The sequence below is a fragment of the Ovis aries genome, chromosome 13 (genome assembly GCF_016772045.2).
Source record: "Ovis aries strain OAR_USU_Benz2616 breed Rambouillet chromosome 13, ARS-UI_Ramb_v3.0, whole genome shotgun sequence".
In the NCBI taxonomy this organism is placed as follows: Eukaryota; Metazoa; Chordata; class Mammalia; order Artiodactyla; family Bovidae; genus Ovis; species Ovis aries.
In genome coordinates this window covers 77,247,922-77,266,084 of record NC_056066.1, presented here as the reverse complement: position 1 = coordinate 77,266,084, position 18,163 = coordinate 77,247,922, and the positions used below count along the sequence as shown (strand labels likewise).

At 42.7% G+C, this 18,163-nt stretch overlaps 1 protein-coding gene across 12 annotated transcripts in view; it reads left to right on the top strand.

Moving 5' to 3' along the window:
• Positions 1-18,163, top strand: part of STAU1 (staufen double-stranded RNA binding protein 1) — a 62,021-nt gene that overhangs the window by 28,281 nt on the left and 15,577 nt on the right. For all 12 annotated transcript variants that reach the window (XR_006055739.2, XM_042230257.1, XM_027977306.3 and 9 more), the window contains 2 exons: positions 775-940; positions 12,301-12,399. Coding sequence is in view for 11 of the 12 variants with exons in the window: in XM_042230257.1 (XP_042086191.1) it covers positions 775-940; positions 12,301-12,399 (265 nt within the window). In the remaining variant the exon portion in view is untranslated. The remainder of the gene's footprint in view (positions 1-774; positions 941-12,300; positions 12,400-18,163) is intronic.

The window sequence follows — 18,163 nt, the reverse complement described above, 5'->3', positions numbered from 1 at the left end:
TAAAACCTTCTGCTTGAGGTCTTAAGACACTAGTGGAGAGATTGATGATCAAACTGGAGGTCTTCATTTCCCTGCCCTACTTTGGGGTGGTAGTCAGGTGGAGGCCAAAGCCATTTTAAAAATAGAAACCAGCCTCTGCCAGGCTCTAGGCTGTTGGGATTTCTAGAAATGTGGGTCCAGTCAATTAGTTTAAATATAAATGGATCCAGTCGTCTAATTGAAAGACACAAGAGTGGACAACTGAATTTAAAGAAACAAAAGACCCAGCTATATGCAGTCTATAAGAGACTCTGCAGTTTCAGGAGCACACAAACTTTATTCCATACAAATGGAAACTGAAAGAAAGAAGAAATAGCTATATTTATATCAGACAAAATAAAGACTAAAAGACTGGTTTAAAAAGTCCCATTCTTTTCTGGAGACATGAAAGTGTGCATTCCAGGTATGAGAAAGTAGAGCAAGTTAAATTTTCTTTCTTAACCAAAGTCTAATCCATTTTAGATTTTGTAAGTATGGGTTAGCTTTATACATTGAACCCATGTAATTTGTAAGCCAATTTATTTTGTGAAATGTAAACAGTGTTTGCTCATACTGTGTGGCAATTCTAATCGAGCATAAACACATGAAATCTCTGGATGTGCTGATGAGGACTCATTATTGGTGAGCAAACACTGCTGTAATTAGGACCTGTGATGAAGGAAATACCTGGAATTTGTCAGAGATGGTATGGTGACTTATCTGAGACTAATTTTCCTCATCCCCTTCTATTTTTAGGTACTTTTACCCATTTCCAGTCCCACCTTTAGTTTATCAAGTTGAACTTTCTGTGGGAGGACAGCAATTTAATGGGAAGGGAAAGACGAGACAGGCTGCCAAACACGATGCTGCTGCGAAAGCCCTGAGGATCCTGCAGAGCGAGCCGCCCCCCGAGAGGCTGGAGGTGAGGCGAAGGCTGATCCGGGGCCCCTGGAGCTTGGGGTGGAGCGGGAGGGTGGTAGGAAGACATCGTTTCAGGTTGGTTTTTCTAAGAGGATGCATGAGAGCTGTGCTTAATGTTTATTGTTAGATAGCATACAAGCTCTGGTACCCTGAGGGTTTCTTGCCTTTCTTGCCCCTCCACCCACCTGGGAAATTTTAGCAGGAAAGTCAGGTGCCTTCTTGTGCACTCAGTGGCGTGGTTCTGAACATGTTAGAAGGATTGTGACTCACCTGAGTGGTGAAGAGCATGCGATGAACTCTTCGATGCTGAACATTATTCTTGTCATAATCTGTGTTTTATGGTACCAGGTTAGGGGATTTTCTGAAGCCATTTTGACCAGATGTTTTCTTTATTATCTTGAAATGCCTGTTAACCATTTGTGCTTAACGAACTGTCCCAAGACTTCGTGGCTTAAATACCTCCAGGCCTTTATCCTGCTCTCAAGCCTGTGGTCCAGGGAGAGCGTGGCATGGAGACCTCATCTCTGCCACGCAACGATGCGGCGCCGCGGTGCTGGAGGGTCTCTTCCAAGGCGGTGCTCTCGCTGGTTGGCTGTGTGTCGTCTGCGATCAAGGAGGGGGCATTGGTCCTGCAACCTTGGTTCCCGTCCTCTGTGGCCTGAGCAGAGACTCTCTATACACTCTCATGGTGTGGTGGCTCAGTCCCAGGAGGGCACATTCTGGGAGACAGGAGTTGGAAGCTGCCACCAGTGTCTCAGGGCCCTGGCCTAGAATTCAGCCCAGCACCACTTCTGCCGTATCCTGTAGGTCAAACAGGCGGGGAGCCCAGACTCAAGAAGGGGCTACAGGAGCTCACTTTTATTTATTGATTTAATTTTGTGTTGAGATAAAATTCACATAATTTCATAGTTTTAACTTTTGTAAGTATACAGGTCAGTGACCATTGGTACGTTCACAATGTTGAGAACCCCACCTGTGGATGAGAGGAGTATCAAAGAATTGGGGACTTATTTTATTTTATTTTTTTGGTTACAGCGTGCAGCTTGTGGGATTGTTCCCCAACCAGGGATCCAGCCTAGGCCCTGGGCAGTGAGACTCCGGAGCCCCGTCCACTGGACCCCCAGGGGACTCCCCTGGGGGCTGTGTTTCAAAATGATCATGATAGGTATAGGATGTTGTGACTAAATAGAAATATATGTTTTAGAACATCACTAAGTCATCACTAAAATGACTCCATGCTATTGTGTGGCCAAAGCATTAGTGGCTGGCTCTGATAAAGCAGTTGGATCACCAAAGGTCCAGGAGAGCCCACTGAGTAGAAAACGTTGTGATTTCATGGTTCTGTTTATCACAGCGTGAAATGCCTCCTGAACATATCCCTTGGAAGCATTTGACTTTTCTTGCTCAAGAAACAAGTTCTCAAACAATCAGAAGATCTTGCACAGAACGTTGGGCCAAATGCGTGATGATAGGTATGAAGCTGGGGGACCTTTCACAGGGTGCTTGCAGAGGTCTGTTGTGTCCACCTGTCCCCTAGGGTGACCCAGCTCAGGGCAGCACTCTGTGGCTTCATGGCTAGTTGCATGGGAAGGTTTTGTTTTCCTTTTGTTTTGGTGCATTTCCAGCTTGAGTGCAATCATACATTTTAGCAGAGATGTTCTATTTCCAGAGTTCACTGAGGACCAAATAGAAAGAAATGGACTATAACTTAGGAGGATTTACTGAAGTGAAAGGATGAGGTCCTTAGTGGTGAAATTTGTTAAAGTACTGAAGGTAGTGAAATCTGAGTCATTTTTGGAGGCATTGCATTTGTTGCGTTGACTTTGGTGCTAATCTAATTGGAATCAGATGGAGTAGGTATTTCTTGGTTCCTTCCAGCGAGCAGCTGTTAAATGATTACTGAACACTGGTATGTGGGCCGTCTGTTTCGGAATCACTTGAGAACTTAAAAAAATTCCTTGGCCTAACCCACACGATTCTAGATTCTAATGCAGTAGGCTAAGAGCCATGAATCTGGCTTTTTTTTTTTTTTCCCCTGGCCATGCCTCGTGCATTTGGGATCTTAGTTCCCTAACCAGGAATTGAACCCATGCTGCCTGCATTGGGAGCACAGAGTCTTAACCACTAAACTGCCAGGAAAGTCTGACTTTTTATGTTTTTATTTTGTTTTTCTTTTCAGTGAGCTCTTAGAGTAACTGAAACAGTCAGGGTTTGGGAATCACAGGTCCTAAATATTGTCAGTGCTTCCCAGGCAGTTTTCGGCCTTTGAATCCTCCTTGGAAGTTTGAATGCACTGTATTGCTACAAAGGGAAAGTGCCTGTCAGAGCCTTAGAGTGACCCATTGCCCACTGGAGCAGTTGGTTGCCTCAGGCCTGAGGGCAGAGGCTAGAGCTGCGGACACCCTTTCCTCAGCTCATCTGACTTCTGTAAGCAGCTTGGTTGGGAGTCATGGGCATCATTTGTCCCCTTGTTTCCTCCTCTTTGCCCCTTTTCTAGTTCTGTGTGATTTGAAGTAGAGACAGTTCCCTTAAGAAATGGTGCAAAGACTGGCCCAAACAGTGCTTCAGAAATGACATTTTCTTTGAAGTTGTAAGGGAAACACACTTGGCTTTCCACCTGACTGAGCTGTCGCTGGTCTACCAGGCCCTCCGGAGAGTGGGCAGCAGGGGAAGAAAGACAGTTTTAAAAGATAGCTTTAATTTTTTGTTCTTAACAAGGAATGCATGTGAACTATAACAATTTTTAACTTCAAAAAAAGAAAAAATAAATTCCCCACTTGAAGGTAGTCACTGTAAACATTTTTGTGGATATCAGGGCATATGTAAGTAAGCACACACATCTATCTATTTCACAAAAATGGGATAATATTGTATGATAACCGCTTTTTCCACCCCCACTGAAGTGCTTATTATGATGTGTTGATGCTATTTACTTAAAATTCCATGGAGGACTCAAATTCAGCATGCCTCTAAGCCACCTTCAACGGCTGCAGAGTGCTCCACTGTGTGAGCATACCAGTTTAGTTTTTCAACAACAGAAGCTTGATTTTTGGGTTGTTTGCAGTTTTTCCATTACAAAATAGATAGTGAAGAACATTGTTGTCATGAAATCTTTGTGTATGTCTGTGGTTATTTTTGTGAGCCATAGTCCTCAACGTGGAATTGCCTGGTAGTGTATATGGCCAGGTTCCCCACCAGGAAGATGGTACCTCTTTAGGCCTCTGCTAACAGGGCCTGAGGAGCCTGTTTACCCATAGCCTGCCTGCATTGGAAGTTCTCATTGTAAATAGTCTGTTTTGTTCTTGATAATTTTAGCACTTGTGATTGTGTGGTGAATCAGTTCATCTTCTCTAGAGCATAGCCAATAAAGCCAGCAGTTTCCATCTGTAAGACAGGTGTAGTCTGACCCCTTGACAACAGGCCCTGAGCTCTGCCAGCCCTGCAGGTAAACAGTGCAGTGCCCCTCCCCGTGTGGAGCTTGGTTGAATGGAATGTCATCAAAAAGTGCAGCAAATGCTTGGATGAAAGTAGCACGCATCATGAGAGCATAGAGTATCTTGTTTAGGTTGGAGTACTGATGGTGCCCTGAGGGGCGAGTCATTTAAGCTCAGGATGAAGATGAATAAGAGAACAGGACAAGTACATTCCCAGCAGAGGGAGCAGCTTGTGCAAAGGTCCTGAGTTGGGAAACCAGTTCTTTCTGTTCTATCTATTCTATTCTTTTCTTTTCTTTTCTCTTCTATGGCTTGTACTAATAAAAGATGACTTACTCAGTGTTGAGGTGTTAGGAGTAAGATCGACATAGCTACAGTGTCTATGGGATAGGGAAAAACAGGAGCTAGCCTCATATGGCCAGTCTTAGGGAAATGGCTAAATATAATAAATGAATACATTTATCCCAGGACTACCAGAGTGTGGTAGATCTGTTTACGTGGACCTGAAAGAAGGCTTATAATCCGTTGAATGAGCGGGGAAGCATGATGCAGAGCTGCTACTGCCAGTGTAGTGCTATTGTTTGAGTTAAGTAAAGGAAGGCGCCAGGTTGGGGGTGGGGTGGGGGGGGGTGGGGTGTGTGTGTGTGTGTGTCCATTTGGATGTGCATAGGTTCTATCTTGAAGGTTATATCAAACTTTAAAATTAGTTTTCTCTTGGTGGTAGTGTTAGAAGGCACACTTCTTAAAATTGTACTGTTTGAAGTTTTCTTTTTTTAAATACTGTGCTGTGCTGTACTTAGTCACTCAGCTGTGTCTGACTCTTTGCGACCCCATGGACTGTCACCCGCCAGGCTCCTCTGTCCATGGAATTCTCCAGGCAAGAATACTAGAGTGGGTGGTAAGCCCTCCTCCAGGGGATCTCCCCAACCCAGGTCTCCTGTGTTGCAGGCGGATTCTTTACTGTCTGAGCCACCAGGGAAGCCCAAGAATACTGGAGTGGGTAGCCTATCCCTTCTCCAGAGGAACTTCCTGACCCAGGAATCAAACTGGGGTCTCCTGCATTGCAGGCAGATTCTTTACCAACTGAGCTACCAGGGAAGCCCAGTTTTTAAATACTACTTCTGTAAAAATAAATAAATGCAGCTCTTCCTGTTCTTGAGTTCTTATCTTCACTTGAGCCAGGGATGTGTTTAAGTAGGACTAAACTAAAATTGGAGACCTTACTCTTCATTTTACTATCTATACTTCACTATACGCACAGGGTCCATTGAACCCAATTTTTACTTTTGAGCTTTTTTCTACTTCTGTAAGAATTGATACTACATGACTTTTATTCTTTTTCTAGAGTTTTAAAAGAACAAGGTAATAATATACTTAATTTTGAAAGTAGAATGATAATTTGTCCTACAATCATGAGGGTCCTTTGGACCCTTTTATAAGTCTTAACATTATGGACTCTTAATTTTCTTGTGTTTTGAAACATTTTGCTGCTTGTCATCCTACATACTATTTCAGCACTATCATATATTCCCAAATCTGTAATAAACAAGACTAAAATAATGAAGAAGTGGAAGAATGATGAAATCCCTCAGTGGATGACACAGGCGTGAACTAACCGTCACTGTTGTCTCGTCTTTAATGTGCTTATTGCATTGCCTAATGCATCCGATTATTTTTCAAGAAAATACAAAAGAAGACTGGAGACACCCGTCTGTTTACCCTGCTTTTAGCTTTTGTTGAACCCAGGTGAGAATTCAGAATTTTTCCATCCCTGCTGGCAAACAAAAGAAAACTGATGGAGGAAGACATTTTCCTTGTTAGACCAATCGGAAGATGAATGCAGAGAGACAGACAGCAGCACTCTGGACTCTCATGGGGACAGGGAGATTGAGTGTGGATGTGACTTGGACTGGGAGGCTTCAGCTGATACCTTAGATAAGTTTGCCCAGACTCAAGAGTCCGCAAGGGGACTGTGTTTCTGTGGTGTATGAAAAAGAGATGTGCATTCTCTCCTGGTCAGTCATTCAACAGGAGGGACTTTAACCACACAGTATTTTATAAGAACTGAACCATCCTGTTTTGACTTCCTAAAAATATTTGTATGACAGACTTCTTGCATATGATTTAGCCACCAGAATTTTCTTGCCACTTAACATCCACAAAATAACTGGATCATGCAGCAGGAGGTGTGTGTGTTGGAAGGAGATTGAAGATACAGTGACAAAAAGGTCATTGGGCTGATCCTTCGCTTGGGGTTTATAAACCTGGAAGTGGAAGCAGTTTGTAGTTATGGAGCAAAGGAGATGGCTGTTCTCCCTTCAACAGTCATGAGTCATTTTCAAAAGTAATATGTTTTGACAGTATGACTTCAAGAAGAATCAGAATCATGATAGGCTGGAACCCACGGGAGTGGGTTTGAAGTCTGGTGTCGTTACTGTGGGCTGTGCTCTTAAGTTCAGGCGTGGCAGCTGGTGAGCTGTCATTTGTGTTTAGTGTCTTTGCCTGTTTTGGGTTTATTTGCCTTCATTCCTGACTACAAACCTGGAATAAAAAGTTTGTTATTTTAAATTTCTTACTAAAATCTATAATGGAATGATTTTTTTGTTGTCCTTTTATTCTGTATGTTATTTGTAAAATGACTTTATTTAAATATAGAAAAATTTAGAGGGTCCATTGGAGCCAGATGGTAAATGGTGATGATTGTCTTTCCCTGGCATGTTCAGGGTTAAGCATGGTTCAGAGTGTTTTTTTTTTTTTTTTTTTTCCTTAATGTTGCTTAGATTTTATTGCTCAGCCATACACTATGGGATTGACGTTAATAGTAATTCCCACTTCCTGAAGGTAAGGCTAAGGGCCCGCTACAGTTTCTTCATCTCACTGGGAATGGTATTTGTGGATTTTTTTTGAGTCATCTGCTGCTTTCCCCATTGCAACATTTTGTCCAATCCAGATAATATTAAAATTATTTATGTAAAAGAGCAATATAATCTCTCTTCCAGATATATGTATATCTTTGTTTTCTCTTGCATTTTTATTTTACTGGCTGCTTTGTCCAATGTGCAGTTCTGTTTGAAGCAGTAGCTTCGAGCTGTGAGTCTCAACTCTGGTCACTAGAGGACTTAAAAAAAAAAAAAAAATATATATATATATATATATATATATATATATATATATATATAACAGATATCCAGGCCCTACCTGCAGAAATTTGAGTTCACATATCTGGAGCGGGGCTCTGGCATCTGTATTTGTACAGCTCCCAAGTAATTCTGATGCTGCTATGCTTGAGAAACACTGGCTGAGAGTTTAGAATTCAGTAGTAGACTTAGGTAGTTCCCTGTAGACTTAGGTGGAACCTCAATATGCTAAATAAAAAAGTAAGTTCATTAGTAGAACTTGTCAGTTTGAATTTTAGAGTATTTATAAAGCCAGTCAGTGAGAATGATTTATGTGAATTTTCACAACACCAAATTACCCTATATATTGTTTTTGTCCGTTAACAACAACAAAAAACCCACATGGCTGGGAAAGATCCGGTCCCATTTTAGAGTAGTGGTTAACTTTCCTGTGGGAAGGAGTGTGAGAAGGACTTCATTGTTTTCCTTATCAAAGGAAAAAAATAATGTCAGTGGTGTTTAGTGTTGCATTTGTTATATCCAGTAGAGTTATGGGTTACATTGTTATTTGTACTTTGCTGTATGAAACAGGTCATAACTAAAAGTAAAAATTAAAAGGAATTGAACTGGTACAATGAACAAACTCAAAATTCTCGAAGCCAGGCTTCAGCAATACGTGAACTATGAACTTCCAGATGTTCAAGCTGGTTTTAGAAAAGGCAGAAGAATCAGAGATCAAATTGCCAACATCCGCTGGATCATGGAAAAAGCAAGAGAGTTCCAGAAAAACATCTATTTCTGCTTTATTGACTATGCCAAAGCCTTTGACTGTGTGGATCACAATAAACTATGGAAAATTCTTCAAGAGATGGGAATACCAGACCACCTGACCTGCCTCTTGAGAAACCTGTATGCAGGTCGGGAAGCAACAGTTAGAAGTGGACATGGAACAACAGACTGGTCCCAAATAGGAAAAAGAGTACATCAAGGCTGTATATTGTCACCCTGCTTATTTAACTTATATGCAGAGTACATCATGAGAAATGTTGGGCTGGAAGAAGCACAAACTGGAATCAAGATTGCCAGGAGAAATATCAATAACCTGGGATATGCAGATGACACCACCCTTATGGCAGAAAGTGAAGAGGAACTAAAAGCCTCTTGATGAAAGTGAAAGTGGAGAGTTAAACAGCTGGGTTAATGCTCAACATTCAAAAAACGAAGATCATGGCATCCGGTCCCATCACTTCATGGGAAATAGATGAGGAAACAGTGGAAACAGTGTCAGACTTTATTTTGGGGGGGGCTCCAAAATCACTGCAGATGGTGACTGCAGCCATGAAATTAAAAGCTGCTTATTCCTTGGAAGAAAAGTTATGACCAACCTAGACAGCATGTTGAGAAGCAGAGACATTACTTTGCCAACAAAAGTCTGTTTAGTCAAGGCTATGGTTTTTCTAGTGGTCATGTATGGATGTGAGAGTTGGACTGTGAAGAAAGCTGAGCGCTGAAGAATGCTTTTGAACTGTGGTGTTGGAGAAGACTCTTGAGAGTCCCTTGGACTGCAAGGAAATCCAGCCAGTCCATTCTGAAGATCAGCCCTGGGATTTGTTTGGAAGGACTGATGCTGAAGCTGAAACTCCAATACTTTGGCCACCTCATGTGAAGAGTTGACTCATTGGAAAAGATTCCGATGCTGGGAGGGATTGGGGGCAGGAGAAGGGGACAACAGAGGATGAGATGGCTGGATGGCATCACTGACTCGATGGACGTGAGTGAACTCCGGGAGTTGATGATGGACAGGGAGGTCTGGCGTGCTGCGGTTCATGGGGTCGCAAAGAGTCAGACACGACTGAGCGACTGAACTGAACTGAACTGAATGAACAAAAGAAAAAGGAAAATTGGGGTATGTCTTGTGTCAGCAGCACCTGGTTTATTTCCAGGTTTGGTTCTGGTTGCACCCGAGGAAAACATTCTCATTGACACAGTTATTTATCATGAGAGTATGTAAATAGCTCATGTATTTTTTTAAAAATAGCTCATGTATTGTAAAAGTCTCTGAACTTTTCAAATAAACAGCTGTCAACAGACGCGGTTGTGCACAAAGAGTTGCCTTAAATACATTCTTGGTGCTGTGCAGCCGTCACCACTGTCCATTTTCAAAACGCTTTCATCACGTCACACACACACTGCAGGAGTGATGGACACGTTCAGCAGTAACGCTGCCGTTCCCACCCCCTCCCCACCCCCCCACCCCCCGCCGCTGTCTCAGGCCATGGTAAGCCTCTGTCCTGCGTCTGTCTCTGTGCTTACTGTTGTAGATGCCTCGTGTAAGTGTACATTTGTCTTCTGTGTCTGATTTACTTCATTTATCATAATGTTTTCAAGGTTCCCCTGTGTTGTAGCTTGTTTTATAATTCCATTCTCCCCCCCCACACCCCATTCCTTTTTAAGACTGACCATTGTATCTGTATTTTTTTTGTCCATTCATCTGTTGGTGGATGTTTGTGTGGTTATCATCTTCTGGCTATTGTGAGTAATACTGCTGAAAACATTGATGTACAAGTATCTGAATGCCTGCTTTTAATTCTTTTGAGTATGGGTTTAGCAGTGAAATTGCTGGATCATATTGTAATCCTATGTTTTTTAGAAACCCACCATACTATTCTCCACAGAGGCCACACCGTCTTACATTTTCAATAGAAATGTGCAAAGATTGCAATTTCTGCACAACCTTGACAACACTTACCATTTTCTGTGGCTGTCCTTATGGGTGTGAGGTGTATCTTCTTGTGGTTTTGATTTGCATTTCTCTTTGAGTAGTGATGTTGTGTGTTTGCATATCTCCTTTGGAGAAATGTCTGTTCAAATCCTTTCTCTATTTTTGAATTGCATTATTTGTTGTTAAGTTGTTATAGTTCTTTATGTATTCTGGACATTAATTCTTTATGAAATATGTGATTTGTGAGTATTTTCTTCCATTCTGCGGGTTGTCTTTGTTCTCTTGTGTCCTTTAATGTACCAGCGTTTTTTGGTAGTTTTTTTGTACTAAAGTTTTAAATTTTGATGAAGTCAGAATCTATGTATGCTTTTGGTGTTCTATCCAAGAAATCATTCCAAATTCAGTGCATGAAGCTTTGCCCCTGTGTTTTCTTCTCAAAGTTCTATACTTTTAGCCCTTACATTTAGGTCTTTGACCCATTTTGAGTTAATTTGTGAATGTGGTATGAGGCAAGAGTCCAAGTTCATTTTTTTGTGTGTGTAGATATCTGATTTTCCCAGCACTATTTGTTGAACAGGCTTACTTTTTAAAATGCTTTTTAATAGGTTTGTTTACATCTATTTAAAAAATAAATTTCAAACCAAACCTCTGGAAACCTAGAATTCTAAGATACTTTGCTTGGAGATTTATGGCTTTAAAGATTCACTCGTAAAACAGCAGGCCCTCTTTCTCTTTAGGATTTAAACAAGTGTAAAAATGTGTTCAGCTTACCTAAACCATCAGAAATTGCTATGTAAACAGTATATCACCAGGCAGCGAGTGAAATGAAACCGGATGGAAAGAAAATTTTATCACGAAAGGAGAGACAGAATTACATTGTCTGGTTAAATTTATGTTTATAGGATTCTATTCTTAATTCTTAATTTTTTTTTAAATTTAGAGCTTTATTTTATTTATAGCTTGAAATATGGATCCTAGGTTAGGGTTAGACTTTACCTTAGGAAACACACAACAGATCAAATCCGGGATTTTGCTACACATTGCCTGTTCAGTAATTTCATCCACAGGTTCCTGTCATAGAAATTCTTATCTTGAAACTAGGATTTTTACAAGTTCTTTGACTTAAGAATTTCCAGGAATAAGAAAACACGCGTGCATTGCCCTCTTTTGGGGTCACTGCTGATCTTGTTTTTCATATTATCACCCCTGCACAGTATAGAATCCATGTGGGCCACATGCACAGAGATCTCTGCCCCTCTCAGTCCAGCCTCTGGAGGACTGTAAATCAACCTTATTACAGAGCTGGAGGCAGCTTTTGTTCAAGGCTAGTGGTACTAGTGGTAAAGAATCTGCCTGCCTGTGCAGGAGACATAAAAGTCCTGTGTTTGATCCCTGGGTTGGGAAGATCCCTGGAGGAGGACATGGCAATCCACTCTAGTATTCTTGCCTGGAGAACCCCATGGACAGAGGAGCCTGGGGGCTGTAGTCCATGGGATTGCAAAGCGTTGCACACGACTGAAGCGACTGAGCCGGCAGGCAGTTTTGTTGGTTTTCATCTTGTATTTTCGCCAGCAGTAGTGAAGTGTGAGACCCATAGTGGTTTTATAACTGTTCCACTGCATCTTTTTGTTAAAGTGGTTTCCAGTGACTTTGTCCAAATAAGAAACACACATACCCAGGTGGAGAGACCTCCATTTGTCCTTGCTGTGGCCCACATAGACTGACTGTGCTTGTTTCCAGAGTGTGGCTTGCCTGTCCTCCAGGGGCGGGGGGACAAATCCAGGCGGCTTCAGGAGCCCTGCTCCCTGAGTGGCCATGGCTCTCACCATCAGGCTATTTGTAGAGCCCTGTTATGTGTAGATTGTTTATGGTGGATTTATGAGGTACAAACTGACCAAAATTTGATAGGACATTTTTAAACCTTTTAAATCTCACTGACACACGGTGCACATGTGGCTCTGCTCACGGGGTTAGTGCTCAGTCCATAGAGCCTGGGTTCAGTGCTTATAATTTTAAGGGTTAACATCGCAGCTGGGATCTTAACAGCTTTTTAACGTGAGTTCACTCTAACCAGTTGTTCTTCGCTTAGGTAAATGGAAGAGAGTCAGAAGAAGAAAATCTCAATAAATCTGAAATAAGTCAAGTGTTTGAGATTGCACTTAAACGGAACTTGCCTGTGAATTTTGAGGTAAGCTTATTTTATGCGTCTGTTATACTCTTAGTGTTCATCATCAGAATAGTATTTTTCCTAAACAGTGTTGAAATGATGATCACATACATGCGAATCTTCACATCTAAGATTCAGACTTCATATTAGCAAAGCAGTATTTGGTCCTAGGGCAGCCATGAATCTCCAGACAGTCCATAGGTGGCCTCAGTATGTCTGTGAACCTCCTAAAATGGTCTGAAGGGGATCGTGTTTATGTTCCCATGCGTTTTCTTCTGGAGGGAGGGTCCATTGTCTTCATAAGAGTCTCAGAAGCATATGCTACCCCCCAAATATCATGACTCTGCTTAAGTGTCCAAGTAATTGTTAAAAGAACTTGGGTTTTGTCATTGTGCAGCGTGTGCCTCCCAGTTCGCCCATTTAATAACCTCAATCTATTGTTGGAGACTTTGGTCTAAAAACAGTAATTAACAATTACTAGTTCAAAATGGAAAATAAGATCATTTAGTGTGTGTTTCCTTCAAAGACGCAGTGAGTCCAGATAGATTAGGCAGGTTGGGGGAATGTTTTTTATTTTAGGTTTCCCTAGTTTTTGAAAATTCTTTGCAAATTCTTTCGTTTGAATTCTGTGCTTGGCTCTGCAAGGTTGTGTTTTAATAGTTCTTCAAATCAATTATTTGGTTTTTCAAAATTATAAAGCATATATATATTTAGTTTTCCAAAGAGCTTTAAGATCAACATATTAGTTACTTCAGACAAATGAAATTTGAGGTGGGGCATCTGCTTAAATGGAGAAGGAAATGGCAACCTACTCCAGTATTCTTGCCTGGGAAATCCTTTGGACAGAGAAGCCTGGTGGTCTACAAGTCTGTGGGGTCACAGAGTCAGACACAACTGAGCGACTAAACACAGCACGTACGCTTAAAACAATTTTAAGTGGTTCATAAGTTCTTTTGCCTATTTCTGTTTTAAAAAGCCTACCTGAAGTTTATTAGCCTGTAAAATACTTAGCTCTGTAGTTTTAGGTAATCCCCAGATTTCATGTTTGACTTGTATGACTTTTATAAGATATTTCCTATTATGTACTATGCCGTAAGCTGGCTCCTGAGTTCATTCCTTACTCTCATTCGAATAGATGATTTCTGACCTAGCTGGCCGTGCTCACCTGCTGCCATGAGGCCCAGATTGGGGTAGGGAGCTGCCCTTGGGTCACAGGGCCACCCTGCATCCCGTGGCAGTACCCCGCCCTGCCGCAGCAGGACCAGTGTCTTTTCCCCCTTCCAGAACACAGCATGCCAGATGGGGCTGGCATTCTTCCTCCCTGGCCCCGCATCCCTTCTAGCCTTTGTCTGTTCTGGGAGGGAGGCAGTGAGACAGGACATTCAGAATAACAGGGCTGTTGCTGGGTGGGAACCAGGTGGGCGCGCCACCTGAGGAAGCCACAAGGTCTCCCTGGGAACCTGTTGTGGAAAAGGGAAGAAACACTTTCCCCACACTAGTCCCTGCTGAAGAATTAGTGTGGCACACAAATGGGTGTTTAAAGACGGAGGGAGAGATGCGAAGACCGTGGGGTGGAAGAGGCCTGCCTTCTTAGGTCACGGAAAGGTCACAGAGATGACTGCTGGCCAGGGCCCGAGATCCCGGTGATGCGTCTTGGACCTCAGTCAGGGATTGCCAATTTCTGTTTTTGCTGTGGAATTTGGGGATGAGATTGCCTCTGCCCCGCCGCTACTTGTGTTTAGGTTTTAGATTTGGCTTTCAGACTTTGCTGTTCAGGAATAAGTAACATACAGCAGGAAATTGTCAAGTAGTCACAAAAGAAATTGTGGGAATGCCCTCTGGTGGTGACTATCTCTTAAAGTAATTATTTTAAAACATGACAGTTTGTGTGTGTATGTGGCATTGAGTTTGTTAATATGAGTGCTTTTATTAGTAATTAGCTCTCACGTATCAAATGTTCATGTTAACTTCCATTATTAGGTTGAGCAGAAGCTTCCATTTTTTTTTCCCACAGTTCTGTCTCTGGCACCTGGAAGATTAGTTGACATATATTGGATATTGGATGCTTAGGGAACAGTTACTGAGTAACTGAAAAGAATAGGTTTTGTTTTGTTTTTTTTTTTTTAACAGCAAGATACGTCATGTTGGAAGTAATAGGAGAAGACAAGAACCATTCATATAATTTTTCGGAAAAGTATAGACCGCTTGCTTTTTGATAAAATTGTTGTAGTTAAAAGTATTGTGCTGATTGACAAGTCCCTGGGAGGCAGTCGTGACTTGAAGGGAAAGTCGCTCAGTCGTGTCCGACTCTTTGCGACCCCATGGACTGTAGCCTACCAGGCTTCTCAGTCCATGGGATTTTGCAGGCAAGAGTACTGGAGTGGGTTGCCATTTCCTTCTCCAGGGCATCTTCCCGACCCAGGGATCGAACCCAGGTCTCCTGCATTGCAGGCAGACGCTTTACCCACTGAGCCACCAGGGAAGCCCAGTCATGACTTGATCCCACTGAATTCAGATGGGCTCGGTGGCAGCCAGTGAGAGTGGAGGGCCCAGGATGGGCGTGGATTTGACTTGAGCATTGGGGTGGATACTCTTAATTCTCGAGTCTCGTCTGAGGACGTGGAGAGCCCTGCTCAGGGAGGTAGCGCTTGGCAGGTGGGCTGTCGGGGTAGAGGGGCAGCCTGCGGGCGCCCTGGGAACAGAGCTGTTTGCTGCAGCCTTTTTCATAGGGCAGCGGGCTGCTCCCTGAGCTGAGGTCCCGGCTCTCACCTCGGGACCACAGCACATGTGGGCTCACACACTTTTCCTCGTCGTCTTTTCCACTTCTTACTTTGAAAGTTTCCAGGCCAGTGGAAAGTGGTAAGGATAGGACTGTGACTGTTGCCTTCACATAGGGCCACCAGCGCTTCACAGTTCAGCACCTTTGCTTTTCTGTTCTCTAAATGTACATGTTTTTCTGTATTTTATTTAGCTGAATCATTTGAGAGCAAGAAGCAGATATGTGCTTTGACTGCACATATTTCAGTATGTGAAGCTTAAGAGCAAGGACATTATCTTAAATAACTATAATTGTCCACACAGGAAGCGTAACACTGCTGGAATACTGTTACCTGATGTGCATCCTAGATTCACATACTGACATTGTCCCCATGGTGCTCCTGTATTTCCCTGCCTTGAGCTTGGTACAGGATCACACGCTGTGTTCAGCTGATGCATCTCTTTAGTCTCCTTTAATTTGTTACTCGGCTTTTGTTTGGTCTTTTATGACATTAGTATTTTGAAAAGTCAGTTTTATGTAATGGCCCTAAATTTGGGTTGGTTGGATTTTTTGCTTCATGATCAGTTTCAGTTTATGCTTTTTTTTTTTTTAAACAGGAACGCTGAAGAACTAATGTCAGTTCTTCTCAGCATTGGGTGGTATCATTAGTGACGCTAATTCCGTTGTCTACACCAGATGTGTGCCCCTCCAAGGAGACTTTCTTTCCCTTTATAGTTAACCCATAGCCTGTGGGGAGATGCTTGAAGGCTGTGTACGTCCTTACAGAGTTCCTCAGTGTTTCTAGCAGTCATTGACGGTTCTTCCCAGCATCAGATGTCACTGTGGTGGATGTCAAATGTTCATTTTCTGCGTGTCCAAAGAAAATCTCCTCCTGCCTTATGTTATTAATGTGCGTAGTCGCTCAGTCGTGTCTGACTCTTTGCAGCCCATGGACTGCAGCCCCCCAGGCTCCTCTGTCCATGGGGGTTTTCCAGGCAAGAATGCTGGAGTGGGTTGCCGTGCCCTCCTCCAAGGGATCCTCCCAACCCAGGGCTCGGACCCAGGTCTCCCACAGTGCAGGTGGATTCTTTACTGGCTGAGCCGCCAGGGAATGGGTTAATTTATATTAGCAGAGATTCATTCTACATGTCACTCCATTATTCTCGCTTGCCATTTTAATGTTCAGATTGCCCTTCCGACCAGCTCTGGTATGCTTTGGCATGCCTCTCTCAGGTTATTTTTGGGGGGTGAGGGGATGAGGGGTCAGAGTTCTTGAGTATCATTTGCACGAAGTAAAATTGGCCCTGTTTCTGTGTCTAATTGGATGGGTTTTGACAGTGCAGTTGTGGAACTGCTGCCCACTGTGGTGAAGAACACCTTTCACGCACTTGGTCTCCCCAGTCCCCTAGCAGTCAGTCCCTTCCCTCCATCGTCACCCTTGGGCAGCCATCGATCTGATGTCTGTCCATGCGTTTTGCTTATTTCTAAAATATTACATACATGGAATTATTGAATATACTGTGTGTTTTGGTCTTTTGGGGCTTTTCCTTTGTCTATTTATTTAACAGGAATGGGTAATAACATTTTGAGAAGCCTGGAAAGAGCACATAAAAATATAAAGCCATCTCAGAAAACACAACCCAGACATGACGTTTCCATAACTATATTATAAATCATAAGAAAGGCCATAGTCCCCGTTCTGTTCCTGCCCTCAGGCCTCTCACGTAACAGATGGCCCACCAGGTACAGTGTTGTCCCTTTAGAAAGTTATAATCCGAAAAGATTACAGATCTCCTGGCAAGAGTATCTAATCGCCTGTTATGTGGCTTCTTTAATGTAGTGTAGACTTTGAGTCCATATGTTTTATGTATCAGTAGTTTATTTCTTATTTCTGAGTAGTAGTGCATTGTCTGAATTCACCAGAACTTACTCATCCATTTCCCAGCTGAAGAACATCTTCATGGTTTTTAGTTTTTACTGATTATGATTAAAGCTATCACGTACATACATAATCTCATAATCACTAACAACTGAAAACCGTGAAGATGTTCTTCAGCAGGGATATGGATGAATTAAGTACAGTTCAGTCCCTCAGTCATGTCCTACTCTTTGCGACCCATGAATCGCAGCACGCCAGGCCTCCCTGTCCATCACCAACTCCCTGATTTCACTCAAACTCATGTCCAGCGAGTCAGTGATGCCATTGAGTCAGTGAAGCCATCCAGCCATCTCATCCTCTGTCGTCCTCTTCTCCTCCTGCCCCCAATCCCTCCCAGTATCAGAGTCTTTTCCAGTGAGTCAACTCTTCACATGAGGTGGCCAAAGTATTGGAGTTTCAGCTTCAGCATCAGTTCTTCCAAAGAACACCCAGGACTGATCTCCTTTAGAATGCGCTGGTTGGATCTCCTTCCTTGCAGTCCAAGGGACTCTCAAGAGTCTTCTCCAATACCACAGTTCAAAAGCATCAATTCTTTGGCGCTCAGCTTTCTTCACAGTCCAACTCTCACATCCATACATGACCACTGGAAAAACCATAGCCTTGACTACGTTGGCAAAGTAATGTCTCTGCTTTTGAATATCTATCTAGGTTGGTCTTAACTTTCCTTCCAAGGAGTAAGCATCTTTTAATTTCATGGCTGCAGTCACCATCTGCAGTGATTTTGGAGCCCCCCAAAATAAAGTCTAACACTGTTTCCCCATCTGTTTCCCATGAAGTGATGGGACTAGATGCCATGATCTCAGTTTTCTGAATGTTGAGCTTTAGGCCAACTTTTTCACTCTCCACTTTCACTTTCATCAAGAGGCTCTTTAGTTCCTCTTCACTTTCTGCCATAAGGGTGGTATCATCTGCATATGTGAGGTTATTGATATTTCTCCCGGCAATCTTGATTCCAGCTTGTGCTTCTTCCAGTCCAGCGTTTCTCATGATGTACTCTGCATAGAAGTTAAATAAGCAGGGTGACAATATACAACCTTGATGTACACCTTTTCCTATTTGGAACCAGTCTGTTGTTCCATGTCCAGGTC